Raw genomic sequence first — 17,065 nt, 5'->3', positions numbered from 1 at the left:
TTTTTGCTTGATTTGTGTGTTTTTTGTTTTATTTGTATGCATTAGAGTGTTAACAAGTATTAGGGATAGCTTAATCATTTAAAAATTTTTACAAAACTCTTGAAATCGACTAATTTTTCTTAATTGACTGGTTTTTATCAATAAGGGTGATTAATCCAATTCAAGACGCAAAAAAAAACTAGAAAATGTTTTTTTTGGGATCAAAATTGATCATGTAAGAGGTCGAAATTAGTGTTTTTGAGTGTTTTAAGAGCATCCAGATGCATCAAAACACCTAATTGCATCAATTTCTTTATCAATTAAAAGAATTTTGCTCTCTTTTTGCTTAATTTTGCATAAAGAGAAGAGACCAAAATTTAAGAGTTTAAATAATCTCTAATTATGAACTAATTTACACATTAGTTGATGCACATAGCTTAGCAATTTCACGCCCTATCCAATGATGTGCTCAATGGTGTGAATTAATTAGTAATTAGTGTGGTTAATTAGAGACCTTAATTAGTCCACAAGGGAGAAAGATTAATGAAAGAATTAATCTTTGATTAATCCTTAAGCACGTTTTTCCATAACTCAATAAGGCTAATGAGCATTAAATGAAAAGATGCCAATGAGTTGTCAACCTGTCGATTTTGCGAGTCATTTATGAAGGGTGTAAAGGGATTGTCATAAAAGTGTTGACTTTTTTATTTCCACTTACCTTTTTGGGAAAGTGTCCATATCTCCCCAATTTAAATTCAAAAAATATTCCCTCTACACATAAGGAAACTCAAATTTTCCTCTAGACTTCAAAATAAAAATAAAAAATCCGTGAAACACCCATTCCACGTTTTTGTGAAACACCCGTCTCACGTTCGTGAAACAAGCCCACAAAAAAAAACTGTGAAAACGCCCATTTCACATTTTCATGAAACACCTCTTTCACGTCATCAAACAGGCCCACGTGAGCCCAAAAAAAAAAATTTCTAGGAAACAACCCTGTTTGGAGGCTCATATCTTCTAAACCGTGAGGCCGATGATGAACGTGTTCTTCTAGTGCTCATCGGAAAGCCTGCATCGAGCTCTTCGAAATTGGTCTCGAGCATTCGAAGGAAAAATCCATCATTTTGGCGTCCAATCAATAGTCTCAAAACTCAACCCGAAAATCGAGGCAAAAACGGACCTTAAAGCACTAAAAATTGCCCAAAATAGCTCAAAAAAGATTGCGTTCCATATTCGAGCTACTTTTTAGTGTCTAAACAACAAAATCATGAAAAAATCAGAGAGACAAAGTTGAAGTACTCCAAAAATACAACTCTCTCCTCATACAACATTTTTTCAAATTTCTTTTGGAACACATTCAAAAATAGGCTGCGAAATAGGAAAAATCTTTTCGGAAAAAAATTTCATCTTGAGATAGTGATGTTTTGAGACCTCCTCTTTCATCTAGCATGCACTTTTTTTGGAAAAGTTTATCCTAAGAGGGCATTCACATGCGCTTTTAAGACCTTGACTTCCATCTAGGACACCAGCGGCATGCACTTTTTTCGAAAAAAATATCTTTAAGAGGGTTCACGTGCGCTTGGCGCCTAAGCAAATCAAGGCAAACGGACTCGTTTGACCCAAAGAAAGACCTTTGGGAATATGAGTCGACACACATTCCAATTCTTCTTTATGATGCCTTGGTGGGCACGATTCTCATACACAATTCTTGATGGAATTTTTCTACTACTTAGTGGCTTTATCTTTGAGAAATCATGGGTGGCAACTTGGCTAATTTCAAGGTCTATGTGATTAATGCGATAAAAGGTTCTATGTGGATTTCTTTATCGACATGGTGTATATATGATATATTGTTGGTTGTAGTGCTCCTAGAGAGATCATACACTCACACACACACATATATAAACACACACCCCACAGACACGTGCATGCACATACACACACATATACACATGTGTACACATGCACACACACACACACACATGCGTGCACATGCATGTGTGTGTGCACATGCACACACACACATGAGTGCACATACATGTGCGCGCATGCACGTGCACACATACACTAACTGTATTTTTGTGGGTGATATGATTAGATTATTGGTTTAATCAAATAAATTTTAAGGAATATTTTATGAGCCTTGCTCTGGTAAAATTGGCGAATGTCTGCCTCTCCTAGTTTTTCTTCAAATTAGGTAAACGCGTTATATTTTAGATTATTTACTTTTTTGGCTTAACTGGTTGATTTTTTAAATAATGCTTTATACACACACACACACACACACACACACACACACACAAACTATTTTCTTGGTGCTTTGACGAAAATATTATGGTCTGATCTAGTAATTTTTAAACTAAAACTATAAAACCTTTGAAAGTAAAAAAACGTTGTAGCAAGCCATGCAAGCTTACAGACATTGCTTTAGCCAAAATTAATAGAAAGTAAAATTAATGTTATAAGCCACAAATCCATATCTTTGTCACTCTCGCTCCTATGACTCCATTAACTAAGTCCATATCTCTCTCTCTTTCTTTACTAAAAAGTGAGTAACAAATGGTGATGATTATCTTTAATAAAATCATGGAATTTTCCATGAATGCTATGATAGGTGTAGTAGGATTTAAGTCCCAAGAATGATCTTGGATTAAAGAGTCAGTAAATCTCTAGGACTAAAGTCTTTAAAGTACTATTTTTCCACATGGTATCATGAATCAATGGTAGCTCTAGGAGCCAAGTCCTTGAGGTGGACATAGCTAGAGCTAGCTCTAGAACTAGCTCATATAGTCGGATTCACTCTATGGACTGACCTTGTATAATCTAGTAGTAGGATATTACTTTCCCTTATAGCATGTACTCTTACCTTTATGATATACTAGATTTGAGAGAAGAAGAAGATGGAAGAAAATTTGGTCATCCATGTCTTGCTCTCTCTCTCTCTCTCTCATTTCTTTGCAAGACAGTCTGTGCACAAAATCTAAGTTTTGTAGATTGGTGGTGAATATATGTTTGTGTGATTATTCAACATAAAGTTGTATAAAGGTATATAGTACTGATGTGTTGAAAATTATAAGTTTTTTGTAAGTGCAAAAGTATTTATAAGTACTATTTGGAAAGTTTTTTTGCAGGTAATCATGTATGATAGTTTATCCTAGATTATGAGCGAGAAGGTGGACAAAAATAACTTCCAACCATGGAAGTTCATGATGACCAATTTTCTTATGAGAAAAGGATATTGTGAGTTTATCGCAGGTGATGAAAAGAAGCTAGAGATTACTGAAGAAACTCCCATCTCATCTCACAACAGGTGCATACATATAAAGCATAGCGGCGATGAAAGAGCCAGGTGTTATATTGGTTATCTGTTAGTGTAACAGACTCTATGATTGTGCATATACAGGGTGCAAAAATGCCTAAGGAGGCTTGGGACACCTTGGTGAAGATATACATTACAAACACTTAAGCTCGAAAGATGTAGCTAAAGCAGAATCTACATAATGTGACCGGAGAGTCGGTGAGTATAAATGATTACTCGTGAGTGATGAAGGTTAAAGGACTTGCAGATGCCCTTGCTTCTATTGGGTCTCCAGTAGATGACGATGATATGGTGTCGGTGACCTTGAATGGTCTTAGCACGGAATAATTTAAAAGAACTTTTCTAATTTTCAAGAATTGATTGTGCTATTCCTCATCTGTGAAGAGATAAATATTAGGGGAGGGTCATCCACTAGAAATTCACATGAACATGCCTTCTACTCGTATATAGGTAGAGGTAAAGGAAGATCATTATTTAGAGGTCGAGATTCATGCCATTTTGGGTACAAAAATCATGGGTAGTAAAACAATAATATAAATCTATTGTATAAATAAGTGGAAGAGGCCACTTCAAAAGCAAGGGGGACCAGAGAGGCTGAGGTGGTTAGAAAATAAATCAAAATGCAAATAATATAGAATAATAATAGTGTAAAAAACTAGGACACGTGGTAAAGGATTGCTTTAAAAAGCAGAATGATATCAAAAGTGAAAAGTTACAGTAAAGCAGCTACGCATCATCAAGTAAGCAAAGTGATGACAAAAGTGAGCAGTTATTTGTGGTGCAGCACATGCTTAGTTCTACGACAACAGGGGACGTGCTAGGATCTGGAGATATTTGGCATGTGGATTCTTGTGCCTTTAACCACATGACTAGTTATGGTGAGTGGTTTAGATATATGCAAAAAATTAGAAAAACCAAGATCTATGAAAATAGGTGATGATGTTGTGCATCCCATCATGTATATTGGATTAAAGTGTCATTATGTATGTAAGATGACAAAATGAAGTACAAAATGTTCTTCATGTTTTTAAATATTACAAAAAACCTGGTTTTGGTTAGATAGACAGTTGAGTAGGAACTACATAAGTGAGTTTCAATCCTCAAAGGTGTTTTGTGGAAGACTTTAAAAATCAATGCTACTTGGTTGTAAAGGATAACAAAAATGGCAGAATATTTACTTTAGATGTTAATATACCTGCGTAAGGACAACCATGTTTTGTGAAAGAATTCAAAAATTAGTGTCGCGTGGTTGTAAAGGGTAACAGAAATGCCATGATGTTTACTTTGGATGTTAACATTCCTGAGGTGAAGACAATGCATGAGACATGTGCTGTTGTAAATATTGGTGTATGGCACGAACGCATTGATCATGATGTCTAAAGTCTATGCAGCCCAAAATATTGTTTTATGTTTTCCAAAGTTTAAGACTGATGGTACGCACAAATTATGTAAAGCATGCAAACTTGATAAGTAGGTCAAACATACTTTCCCACATGAAAAGCACGTTAGTTCAAGGCCATTAGATGTTATAAATTCTGATGTATGGGTGCACTGACAAAGACTACAAGAATTGCAGGTTGCAAGTCCTATGTTACATTCATTGACACTAGAAAAATATGGGTTTACTTCATGAAGGAGAAAAGTGAGGTGTTTGCTCGTTTTCAGATATTTAAAGTCTTGGTCAAGAAAGAAAAAAGTATGTAGATCAAATGCCTAAGGTCAAATAGTGGGAGAGAATATTTCTCTAATGAGTTAAGTGATAGACTCTTTGGTGCATAAAAACTTTTCTTTGGCCAACAAGATGTATCTAGATGATGTGTTTTGTCACTTCAATGGGGGTAAGCACAATTATAATAACCATGAGTCCATAATTTTTTCGACTATATTGTCACATATTTCTCCGAAAAATCTCTGTAAGGGTCCCTTACCTTCACCTTATAGTAGTAAATACCACTTTAACCTACGCCACGTGGTCCCTCATAATGGAAAGTAGCTCCACTTGGAGCTTAATGGCAAGAAAAGGAGCCCCTTCCTTTTAAAATGTGATTAGAAAATTTAAGAATTAAAAAAGAGGATCCGATAAGATGTTACCACTTGCACATTAGTATAAGATTGAAGGAGAATTTAAGAGCTCTAATCCAATAACATTTAAAGGTCCACGTGATGGATTTTAGAGCAAACAAATCTATTATGAATTTAATGAAAATGAAATATATTCTAGTAAAATATCCTCTAAAATAGAAAATATTTTGTTACTTAGAATATCCGTTAGAAATGTCTAATCCATTTACGGTTTCCTATCTAAACCTTGTTGCCTCTCTATAGAGATTTGTTAATCTTATTGAAGGCACACTATTGTTGTCTCCCTATAGAGATTCACGTATATGCCACACTCTCGAAGGAAAAACTAGCTGATGTGGTCATGTAGAAGGATTAATTTCTCTCTTACTTTGTGGCAACTATTAAGCACTATGTGTTTCCAAATGGCACCTTCTTGATTAGCTTCTTGACTAACATTTACACACACAAAATAATGTTATAACTCATAATTGAGAATTAGGAATGAACATATCTAAAGAGTAACACATTTATTTGCAAAACCAAAAATTGAACTCATTGTCTTGATATCATTGCACTAATTCAGTCTTTGACCATTAGCGCAAAATATCTTGATAAATGCAAATATGTAAATGCAATTAAGTAAAATAATTATTGTCATTATAAAGAGTAAGACTGATGCATGTCCTCATCCAAGCAAAGACACAATAGTTCGAACTTCAATTTTGTGCTTAAATAAACAAGTTTCAAGGCCATACCCAACTTGTTATCAATGTCATACGTTAATAACAATGACAATAAGTCTCACCCCTTTATAAGAACCTAACCCTTTATCTCCATAACCATCTATGCAATCATTGAATAAAAGATTATAGTGTCATATAGAATCTTAAATCTTAATTGCACGCGTCATCAAGCAATAAGCTCTGCAAGCATTGAATAAAAGGTCACAATGTTCACACTTCAATGAAAATTAGAGTGAAGATATCGCAATTCAATGGCTTTCAGCTCCAAAGAATAGAAACTTTGGTTAGAGTTGTCATCTACAATGACTTTTAGCTCCAAAGCCTAGAAACTTTGGTTAGAGTTGTCATCTACTTTCAAAAAGTAGATGACAACTTCAACTAATCAAGCCACTTAGAAAAAAGATAAGGTCATACATTCTTAACACGCTGAGTGTTCCAAGTCACACCTAAAGTGCTCAACAAATCACTCTTATAACTTCAAGAGTGACTAGTGCCAAGGAATACTACCATGAATGTAGGGGGGGCGGGGGGAATCAATAATGTGGAAACACTATGATTACAATAGCAACACCCCAACAAGCATAAGCATTTCACTAAAAAAACATAAAGAAGGAGTACATGAGAATGAAAAAGCTTTTCAAAGGGATTCAAAAAATACTCATTAAAATAAGTGTCCTATCATGTAAAAGGTGCATTGACTATCGTTCTTGGTGGAGCACATAAGGATAACAATTGACATGATTTGCAAGGAATTCCAAGAATTAGAAAGGATGAAGGAGATTGTTATCTCCAAAGATATTTTGCTGGTAAAAGCTCTCTATTCTATGTAACTTCCCTGATTTTTTAATATAAATAGCCATTTCCTTGGAAAAAAAAGGATAAAAATGTACTAGAGTATATAAATCCCAACAGGCAATAATACAAATACTTCTAATAAGCTCATGAAAGCGTAAAGAAAATCAATATTAAACCTCCTTACACTTCCAAATGTGAACTTGAGTCCACTTCAGACTGCTCAGTCAAAGTAGACCAAGATATCCAACCATCCCTGCTACAATCAATTTCTAATGAGCTATTTATCAAGAATAACACCCTATAGAGTTAATAAAGATATATGTGCTCTAAATATACAACAAGTCACAATACTGAACATAGCAAATGGGACCAGCCTAATCAGTAAGCCAAAACCCCTCATTATAGTGCCATGCACACACAGATTGTCGTATTTATGTACATGCAAAACCTACCAATACAGCACCTTAGAATGTCATCAAAATAGATCTACTACTAAACATCCGAGAGATCAACCACTTCAGTAAGCCAAAACCCCTCATTATAGTGCCATGCACACATAGATTGTCGTATTTATGTACATGCAAAACCTACCAATACAGCACCTTAGAATGTCATCAAAATAGATCTACTACTAAACATCCAAGAGATCAACCACTTCACATAATAAAGTCTCTCTAACTAAAGCAATGGACTATAATTTGCAGATTAGCACCTTACAAGAACATGTGATTATCTTTTATCCCTGCCTTTATCATGTAACAACTAGAAGTGGGACAGGCAGAGTAGCAAAAAAGACTTGTATCATTGAAGATGTACATGAAAATGTATCACATGTACATACAAAGTTGAAGCGGTACTTATTGTAGCATAGTCAACACCACATGGTGGAGTAAAACTGAAACCATTAATCATACATGTCAAAATTATACAAATGCTTCAACATGTGGAACCAAACTGTTTACAAAATGAAGAAATTTATTGATTAATTATTCAAAAAAGGTAAAGTAAAAGGTAACTAGATAGCCCCTGCCACCACCACTAGTAGGTATAGCAAACCAAATTCGGAATAATGAGATTAAGAATTGTAAACCATGCACTTGATCTACAAAATGGAACAAGCCAAATACTTCAGAAGGAAGTTGAATTACATGTAACATGTATGTCAAATAATGGTTCCATGATTCTAAGAGGGTTTATAGACACCTTCATCCATAAAAAGACCTATGGCATTAACTATAAGGAGAGACATTTAGCTTAGTTCCAAGAATGGCAACCATAAGAGCTGTCATTGCTATGGCAACTCTTACTACTATAAGGAGACCTATGGCATTGACTATAAGGAGGCATTTAGCTCAGTTTGCAAGAATGGCAAATCGTAAGAGCTCTCATTGCTATGGCTGCGAAGGATTGAAATGAGATGGATGTAAAGAATGCTTTCTTGCATGGTGATTTACAAGAAGAACTATACATGATATTGCTATGGCAGCTCTTACTATAAGGAGACCTATGGCATTGACTATAAGGAGGCATTTAGCTCAGTTTGCAAGAATGGCAAACCATAAGAGCTCTCATTGCTCTGGCTGTGAAGAGTTAAAATCAGATGGATGTAAAGAATGCTTTCTTGCATGGTAATTTATAAGAAAAAGTATACATAATGTAGCCACTCAATTATGAAAGTGATGCACACCTAAATTTTGTGTGTAGGTGATGCAAATCCTTGTATGGCTTGAAGCAAGCACCCAAAGCATAGCCAAACCAGATTGGGGAGTATCTTGTTACCATTGGATTTCAGATATCCAATGCAGATTTTTCACTTTATGTGAAAAACATTGATTGAGGGATCATGTTGTTAGTCATCTATGTGGATAACTTGATTAGCACTGATGATAGTCGTGTTGACATACATGATGTCAGGATGCTTTTGAAGGAAAAGTTTGAAATGAAGGATTCAGGTGAACTGCGATATTTCTTGGTATAGAGGTGGTGAGATCATGTCATGGCATTTTGTTGTTATAGAGACGATAGGGCTTAGACATGTTGTCAAAGTATGGTATGACATGCTCTAAGCCTATTCTAGTGCCTTTGAAGCAGAACACAAAGCTTTCCATAAATACAAGTGAGCTTTTGGAAGACCCTACTATGTACAGATGCATAGTGGGCAACCTGATCTATATGACCATTAGTAGGCCAGACGGGCTCTGTTATGGAAACTTTTGAGGTAACTTGGTTTCAGAAGCTCCTTGGTGATATGAGTTGAGTTGTAGATTGGACCATTTTCATTTATTGTAACAAGATGAGTAGTAAACACGTAGCCAATAATCCAATCTATCATGCTAGGATGAAGTACATTAAGGTGCATGATCACTTCGTGAGAGAGAAGGTTCTAGCAAGTGAAGTGGATTTGATATATGTTAATATAGAGGATCAGGTAACTGACATCTTTAAGAAGGCATTGGGTACAGAGAATCTTCACAGGTTTAGAAGCTTACTTCGAGTGCAGTGTGTGGAGTGAGCTCGAGAAGAAGTGTTGAGATATTGAACTCAACTACTGATGCGGACATTGATGATCTAGCTTTCGCACTTATACCACTGGCATGATTGATGAGATTATGGTTAATATGATACCAGTGGGATAACAGATTGTGTGACAACCACATTTGGATTGCAAGAGTATAGCATAGTTATAACACCAGCTCATATAAATTTACACTATGGACCAACCTTGTATGTTTTATAGTATGTACTCTATCTTTATGATATATACTAGATTTGAGAGAAGAAAAAGATAGAAGAAAATTTAGTCATTCTTTTCCCTGTTGTATCTTGCTCGCTCTTGTGTATGTGGTTGCTTGCAAGGAACTAAAGCTCTCCCTCCTTCCCACATTCTCTTTGAGGTTTAAGAGCCAAGGCAAAGTAAAAATAAGAAAGTTATTCTTTGTTAATAAAGGAGTGTTCCCCTTCCATAGTAATACAACTCTGTTTTTAAAATTCGTACATGCTTTATTTTGTTAATCTTTTTGAAACTTGTGCATGCTTCCATTTATTAATCTCAATCAAACTTAATCTCATTTTTAAGCATTTCATAATCTTATTCATCATGCCCTCATTAAAGCTCTTTGATCTGGACTAAATCAAACATATAGGCCATTGAATTGAGGTTGGATTGATTATATGAAGTGAAGCGTAGATAAACTTAGGTGTAGATTATTAAGCAAAGGGCCAAGTATAAGGCATCTTACCACTATCTTATGTTCTGTGTATAAGTCAAATTCTTTATATTTTAATAAAATCCTTGGTTGTGTTTTTGAAAAGCTATTAGCTACTCTACTCTCTTTTGGGCTCCGCGTTATGTGAATCTACTTCCTTCAATGCTTTAACATTATGCTTTATTGCAATCAAATTCTTATTGTGCACTATTTTCACTTGGGGAGGAATCATCATACAAATGCAAAAACTCCAAGGAAAAATATGATCCATTGGTAAACCATGCAAAAGGTACAATACAAAAATGCAAGGCAAAAGATGCACCTTGTGCAAAGAATCCATGGAAAAGTCACAAGACTAATCATAACTTTAGGTGCTAATAGTGCTAAAAAAATATTGATGGGAAATTGCGGGGGAGTATGGTAAGCCAATGACCCCAATCCTAGCATATACACGCTTACTAATTGATCAAAGATCACAACCCAGCCTAAGTTAGACTCCTTGCATCTACAAAACACGGTAATAATGTGTAGGTGCTAAATAAATGGTGACCTTTCACTAAAAGAAAAATGGTAAAACCTAAGACACCTACCTTAGAGGGGTGCACCTTACAATGTCATCAAAATAGATCTACTACTAAACATCTGAGAGATCAACCACTTCACATAATAAAGTCTCTCTAACTAAAGCAATGGACTATAATTTGCAGATTAGCACCTTACAAGACCATGTGATTATCTTTTATCCCTCCCTTTATCATATGACAACTAGAAGTGGGGCAGGCAGAGTAGCAAAAAAGACTCGTATCATTGGACATGTACATGAAGATGTATCACATGTACATACAAAGTTGAAGCAGTACTTATTGCAACATTGTCAGCACCACATGGTGGGGTGAAACTGAAACCATCAATCATACATGTCAAAACTATACACATGCTTCAGCATGTGGCACCAAACTGTTTGCAAAATGAAGGAATTTATTGATCAGTTATCCAGAAAAGGTAAAGTGAAAGGCAACTGGATAGCCCCTGCCGCCACCAGCAGGTATAGCAACCAGATTGGGAACAACGAGATTAAGAATTGTAAGCCACGCACTTGATCTACAAAATGCGAAAAGTCAAAGACTTCAGAAGGAAGTTGAAGTACATGTAACATGCTAACATGTCAAATAATGGTTCCATGATTCTAAGAGGGTTTACAGACAGCTTCACCCATAAAAAGAAGAGATCTCACCCATCCTGTCTGTAAAGATCCTAGATACTATGTTAGCATGTATGTGAACTGCAAAACAGTCTCTCTTATGGTCCAAAAGGAACTGACATGTAATATGTGTCAAGTGTGCACATGTAGAGCGCTTGCACCTGCGCTAGGGTTTTCCAAAGATAGAAAGAAGACTGCAGCGGAATCACACATACAGCACACACCTCTTGAGTCCTAAACTACTTCTTTGTATTATGTACAAGAAAGAAGTAATACAACTGAAACTCAAGTACAAGATGTGGCTGAGAACGAAGATGTCGAATCACAGCCCTCTGACCTACTGTTTACTCCTTGCTAGCACTTCGCCTATACAGAAACGTCCTGTGAAGTACAACATTGAGGAAAGCAAATGAATATGATAATTTCGCTACCCACATATATATATGCACCAATTCTCCTAGTCGGCCAATTATAAAGCTGTCGGCCAGCTATACCCAAGGAAAGCACTCTTCATGCCTGGCTAGCACTTGTGTCACCACCACCCTCCCAGCCAAGGAAAGCCGAGCTGTACTCCAATATAGAAGCTTCTTCCGAATGCTCAGAAGAAGTGGCGCCTATAGAGAGACATTCCGTGAAGTACAACACTGAGGAAAGCAGATGAATATGACGATTTGGCTACCCACCTATATATATGCACCAATGCTCCTAGAATTATAAAGCTGTCGACCAGCTATACCCAAATGCTGTCACATCATCACTACCCACGCTTAGTTTCGTACGTCGTACGGATAAGATCGTACGTACGATTCGTACCGTACGTATCCGTACGATCAGGTACAATTTTGCCCTGTTTCTGCCCATTGGAAATAGCCAATTTTTTTTTACCGTTTTTTGCCCCTTTTTTTGGCTGTTTTCCTTTCATCTCTCCTGAGACCTATAATAAAAGCCTCAAGGACCAAGCCTCTCCTCCATCTACTCCAAGCCTCTCCTCCACCACCCTCCATCTACTCCAAGCCTCAAGGACCAAGCCTCTACTCCAAGCCTCTCCTCCACCCTCCTCCAAGCTCCTTCCATCCCACTTGAGCCTCTACTCCAAGTTCTCTTCCTCCAAGCTCTTCCCATAGTTCATCTTCTCTACGCTCTCTCCTCTACTCCACGCTTTAGCCCTTCTCTTATCCATCATGCCTCGGGAGAAGCATGAGGCTTTTGATTTGCATTGCCTCAATGTGGAGAAGGACACCAAGAAGTCCAGGACATGCCGATATTGCGGCAAGTCATACACCAGTGGTGCAACAAGGCTTCTCCAGCACCTTTCAAAGATTGGGGGACAAGTTGCCCCATGCAAGGAGATTCCGCAAAGCATTGCCAATGACATTTCGTGGAAGATGAGCGGCGGCTCAAATTCAAGTAGAGGAGCATCATCAACACACGCACCGACACCACCACTAGCACCACCATCGGCACATGATGAAACGGCCACCGGCTCTTTCATTGGTGTATCCTCCACTGCCACTTCCATGGATTCACGGTCCGCCTCTGCACCGGGCAAAAGGCAAAGGGTGGTGGAGCGTGAAGGGGTGCACCATTATTGAATGCAATCTTGCCTTCAATGTACTCCAAAAGGAGCAATGGAAGAAGATGGTGACGGCGATTGCGAATGTGGGCCCATGTGAGGGGTGGACGGGGGTCTCTTACACGGCTATGCGCACGAGGAAGATTGATGAAGAGAAGGAGAGAATTGATCGAGCCCTTGACCCGATTCGAGCCGCATGGACGAAGTATGGATGTTCTATTCTCACAGATGGATGGAGTGATCAAAGGAAGCGTGGCATTATCAACATCCTTGTGTCTTGCGTGCAGTTGACACTGGGAGAAGGGGGAGAAAGACTACCGGGAGTTTCATCTACCGCCATATTAGGCAAGCGATCATAGAGGTAAGCATTATTTTACTTAAGTGTGGCTGATTTTGTCATTTGTGCGAAGCCCTCAACTCATATGATTTATCTACCATGTAGGTTGGGGCTCAAAACGTGGTGCAAGTCATCACCGACAATGCATCAAATTGTCGACGCATGGGCCGCTTGCTTGAGGCAGAATTCCCCACCATTGTGTGGAATCCATGTGCAAGTCATTGCATTGACTTACTCATGGAGGATGTGGCGAAGCTCGGGTGGGTGAAGAGGATTGTGCAACAAGCTACATCTATTGTCAACTTCTTCATGCTAAAGGTGAAGGTGCTTGCTATGTTTCGTGAGCATAGCAGGCTTGACTTGAAGAAGCCATCAGCCACCCGCTTTGCCTACATGTGGCTGGTATTGGAGCGTCTATACAATGTGAGGCCTGCCCTTCGCCAGACAGTTGTTTCCACCATGTGGAACGAATGGGATGAGCACGTCACTGAAGAGGCCAAAGCCATGCAACGCTTTTGCCTAGAGGAGAGATTTTGGACTAGAGTCCGAGCAATTGTCATTACTATGACTCCATTCTATAGGCTCTTGCGGATGACAGATTGCGAGGGGTCCACCATGGGCCTTCTTGTCCACTTCTTTAGAGCTGTCCTTGTGGAGTTGAAGGCTTGCACAGACATTACATTTGACGAGCGAGCACAAATCATGGAGATTGCACAGAAGAGACGGAGGTGGATGCACAAACCAATCCACGGGTTTGCAGCATTGGTACATCCAGCCTACAAGTCTCCAGTAGTTTGCACCGATAGGGAGCTTCGACAAGATCGGGATGCATATATGCTTCGAGCTGAGCCAGTTGATGAGCAAAATGCCTTTCTAGAGGAGTTGGGCTGCTATGTTGATCAGAGAGGTCAAACCTCCTTTTCGTCTCCCACTTGCTAGAGAAGGGAGTCACTTGTGAAGCCCCTTTTTTTGGTGGGACAATTTTGGGTATAGACTAGAGTATCTCCAACCCATAGCCTTAAGGGTCCTAGCCCAAGATTGTTCTACGGGTGCATGTGAGAGGAACTGGACTTCCTATTCTCTCATACACACGAGGATACGCAATCGACTGAGCACACGACAGTTGGAGCAGTTGGTCTACTACCGCACTAACTTGCGCATGATGCAAGGCATTCTTAGTATGGGTAGTCCCAAGCAGGTAAGACTATTTTGTGAAGGTGAATCAAAGAAGTTGCGAGAACTATCCTTGCGTCAAGAGCCACAAGGAATCACTCGTGCTCCACGTGTCATCGTCGTTCCTCCTATACAGCAACCCAAGCTGCCATTCGCGCTACCGCATATGTTCGAAGCTCTAATTCTCGTACCTATAAATCATGTAAATCGCAAGATTGGTGTGTTAACTCCGCAATGGAGGTAGCTGAAGTAGATATATGGGACGGGTGTTGGGAAGGGATCTTAGTGATGACTGGCCGGGGGGGGGGGGGGGGGGGGGGGGGGGGCAATCGAGGTATCCTAAAGAGGTATCCATTTCTCCAAGTCCTGTATAGAAGCCTTGCATGCCAACATATGTTTCCCTTGTTGCGCTATGATGCGCATAAATTCCTAAAACATGGCGTTTCACTAGCTTGGACATTTCCCAGTATCAAAGGGGTTTGGTGGACTCCAAGACGCCTAAATATTTGGAAAGTACAAGCTTTGGGAATGGGAGATTATCTTGGAATACAAAGGATCACACTCCTAAAATTTAGGAGTTGCCATTTTTGGCCCGACTCCGATGGAAGTTCTGTTCATGTCATTACGTCTAGAATTGAGCAAATACTAGGAGTTGCCCAAGTGTCTCTGACAAATGGGCTACCAGTTCGGATATTTTTAGAGATGAAGTTTATGGAAGGACCCATCTCTTAGATCGGGATAAGTGGCAAGAAATTGGATTAAAGTGAGACAAGTGGCCACACACTTGTCACTTCAGCTCTTGTGTCACTCTCCACTTGTCATCATAGTCTTCTCTTTCCATTTTCACACATGGGAACCCCTAATCTACAAATTGGAGCCCTCTCTCTTCATTTGGAGGAGGCTCTCTTGCTACACACTAGCCTCTACCATGTTGGTTGCCCACATTCTCATCAACTACTACTTGTGGAGAGTCCCTACTTCCTACACTCCTTCACTCCCCTCAACAGAAGGTTACTTTATTCTTTTAACCTCTTCATGGCTGCACCGTCTCTGTATCGGCTGAATGGAGGGTTTTACCGGCTGATTTGAGGGCTGTACCTACTGTACAAGCCCATGTACTTGCTGTACCGGCTGAATGGAGAGCAGCACCGGTTGAATGGGGAGCTGTACTTGTTGTAGCAACTCTATTGCATGAAGACCCATAGTTTTTGAGAAAGAATCAATACCCACACGAAGGTATATGGGATATATTGTTGGCTCCGCATTTCTACAACTTGTGTAGGCTGAATCTTATGGTTGCCTCATGTTGGGCTATGTTATGGCATTTGTATATGGATAATCCGACATCTCTCATGGGGAGAGTAAGGCCCTCAAAGCTTGTACATGATGTTTTCTCCTTGGATAATAAAATACTCCAAAGGAGGAAGGGGGGGGGGAGGGGGGGGAGGCCCATTTTGGCCTCTATGCGGTATCAGTAGTGCACATCTCTCTTTTACGGTTCTGTGGATTAAGTGGCATGCGTTTAAGGCTGTGGCCAATTTTAGTGTTTAATTGCATTAATGGTCAAGTGTTTTGTGAAACCCTGGGCCCTCTGGAAGTTACACGGTGTTTGTATCACCACTGATAACTTGGCTTTGTGATGCAATCTTCGTTGTCCAAGAAATAGTTTCTTCAGGGGTCTAGTGTTTTCTCTAATTGTCAGAGTTCGCCATAGTGCGACTCACGAGTGGTAAAGTTTTTTCCTGACCGCAATAAAACCATCCACTATGTGTGTGGGAGACGTTTCCATTCACTTTCAAAGGCTATAAACTAGCCATCCTTCGAGGGACAAGAGTCAAACCAGAAAGGGAGTGCAACTGGCATCTAAAAACCAACCACACAACGAAAAAAAAAACTTCTTTTTCTTGGCTAAATCTCTACACCAAAAGGCAAAGCTTTGATACTACTGTAACATGCACACGCTTACATACAGGATTATACTTTGATAATAAATATTCAGCACCTTGGTTCTTGACGATTGCACAATGTAGATGAGATAAGAGTGAGAGAGAGAGAGAGAGAGAGAGAGAGAGAAGAAGAAGAAGAAGAAGAAGAAGAAGAACAAAGACAAGTACACCCAACTGGGTCCCAAATACCCTCTGAAAGGCCCCCACCAAGGACTGGTGTATTTGCTTTATTGAATGATGAAAAGAAAGACTTTCTTGGAGATCTTCCTTGGCTGTAAATCTCCAGCCTGAAGATGACCTAATTCTTGGCCGCCTTCAAGTTCACCCTTGCTTCAAACTCCCCTGGTTGTCCTCGCCTTTGAAGTACTAAAGGACTTTGTGAAGAAGGAGATAATTTGACCCTTGACAAGCCCATGCTTACATAGGTCCCAAAAGAGGCTGGTCGGTTTGCATCAAGGGTGTCAACCTGTTCATAAAGCTCCACGCCCTAAATTTTGTCGCCATAAAGAGGGCGCCTTTCACACGTGGCCCAATAGGGCTACTGCCCGCCTGCTGGTCGCTCGCCAACTAGCTGCTGAATGCCCAAATGATGGCCGACTATGACTTAGCTGCTCTGAAGCTCGCCGACTTGCTGCCCGGCCCTTCCATGGGTTGGTTTGCGTGGGCATGGGAGCCTCCTTGGCCCCTAGGGTGGCCCACAAGGGCTACCCACCTTGTAGGCAAGGCCCTTAA

At 39.4% G+C, this 17,065-nt stretch overlaps 1 protein-coding gene across 2 annotated transcripts in view; it reads right to left on the bottom strand.

Annotated features, from left to right (window-relative positions):
* Positions 1-10,787: 10,787 nt before the first annotated feature.
* CRR3 (chlororespiratory reduction 3) overlaps positions 10,788-17,065 on the bottom strand; it is a 48,980-nt gene continuing 42,702 nt past the window's right edge. For both annotated transcript variants that reach the window (XM_086782601.1, XM_086782599.1), the window contains exon 4: positions 10,788-11,204. In XM_086782601.1, the coding sequence (XP_086638727.1) occupies positions 11,089-11,204 (116 nt within the window). In that variant the 3' untranslated portion in view covers positions 10,788-11,088. The remainder of the gene's footprint in view (positions 11,205-17,065) is intronic.

The sequence above is a fragment of the Cibotium barometz genome, chromosome 44 (genome assembly GCF_041138505.1).
Source record: "Cibotium barometz isolate CiBa-2024 chromosome 44, ASM4113850v1, whole genome shotgun sequence".
NCBI classification, from domain to species: Eukaryota; Viridiplantae; Streptophyta; class Polypodiopsida; order Cyatheales; family Cibotiaceae; genus Cibotium; species Cibotium barometz.
The sequence above is the reverse complement of the archived record's forward strand: the minus strand, read 5'-3'. Positions and strand labels throughout refer to the sequence as shown.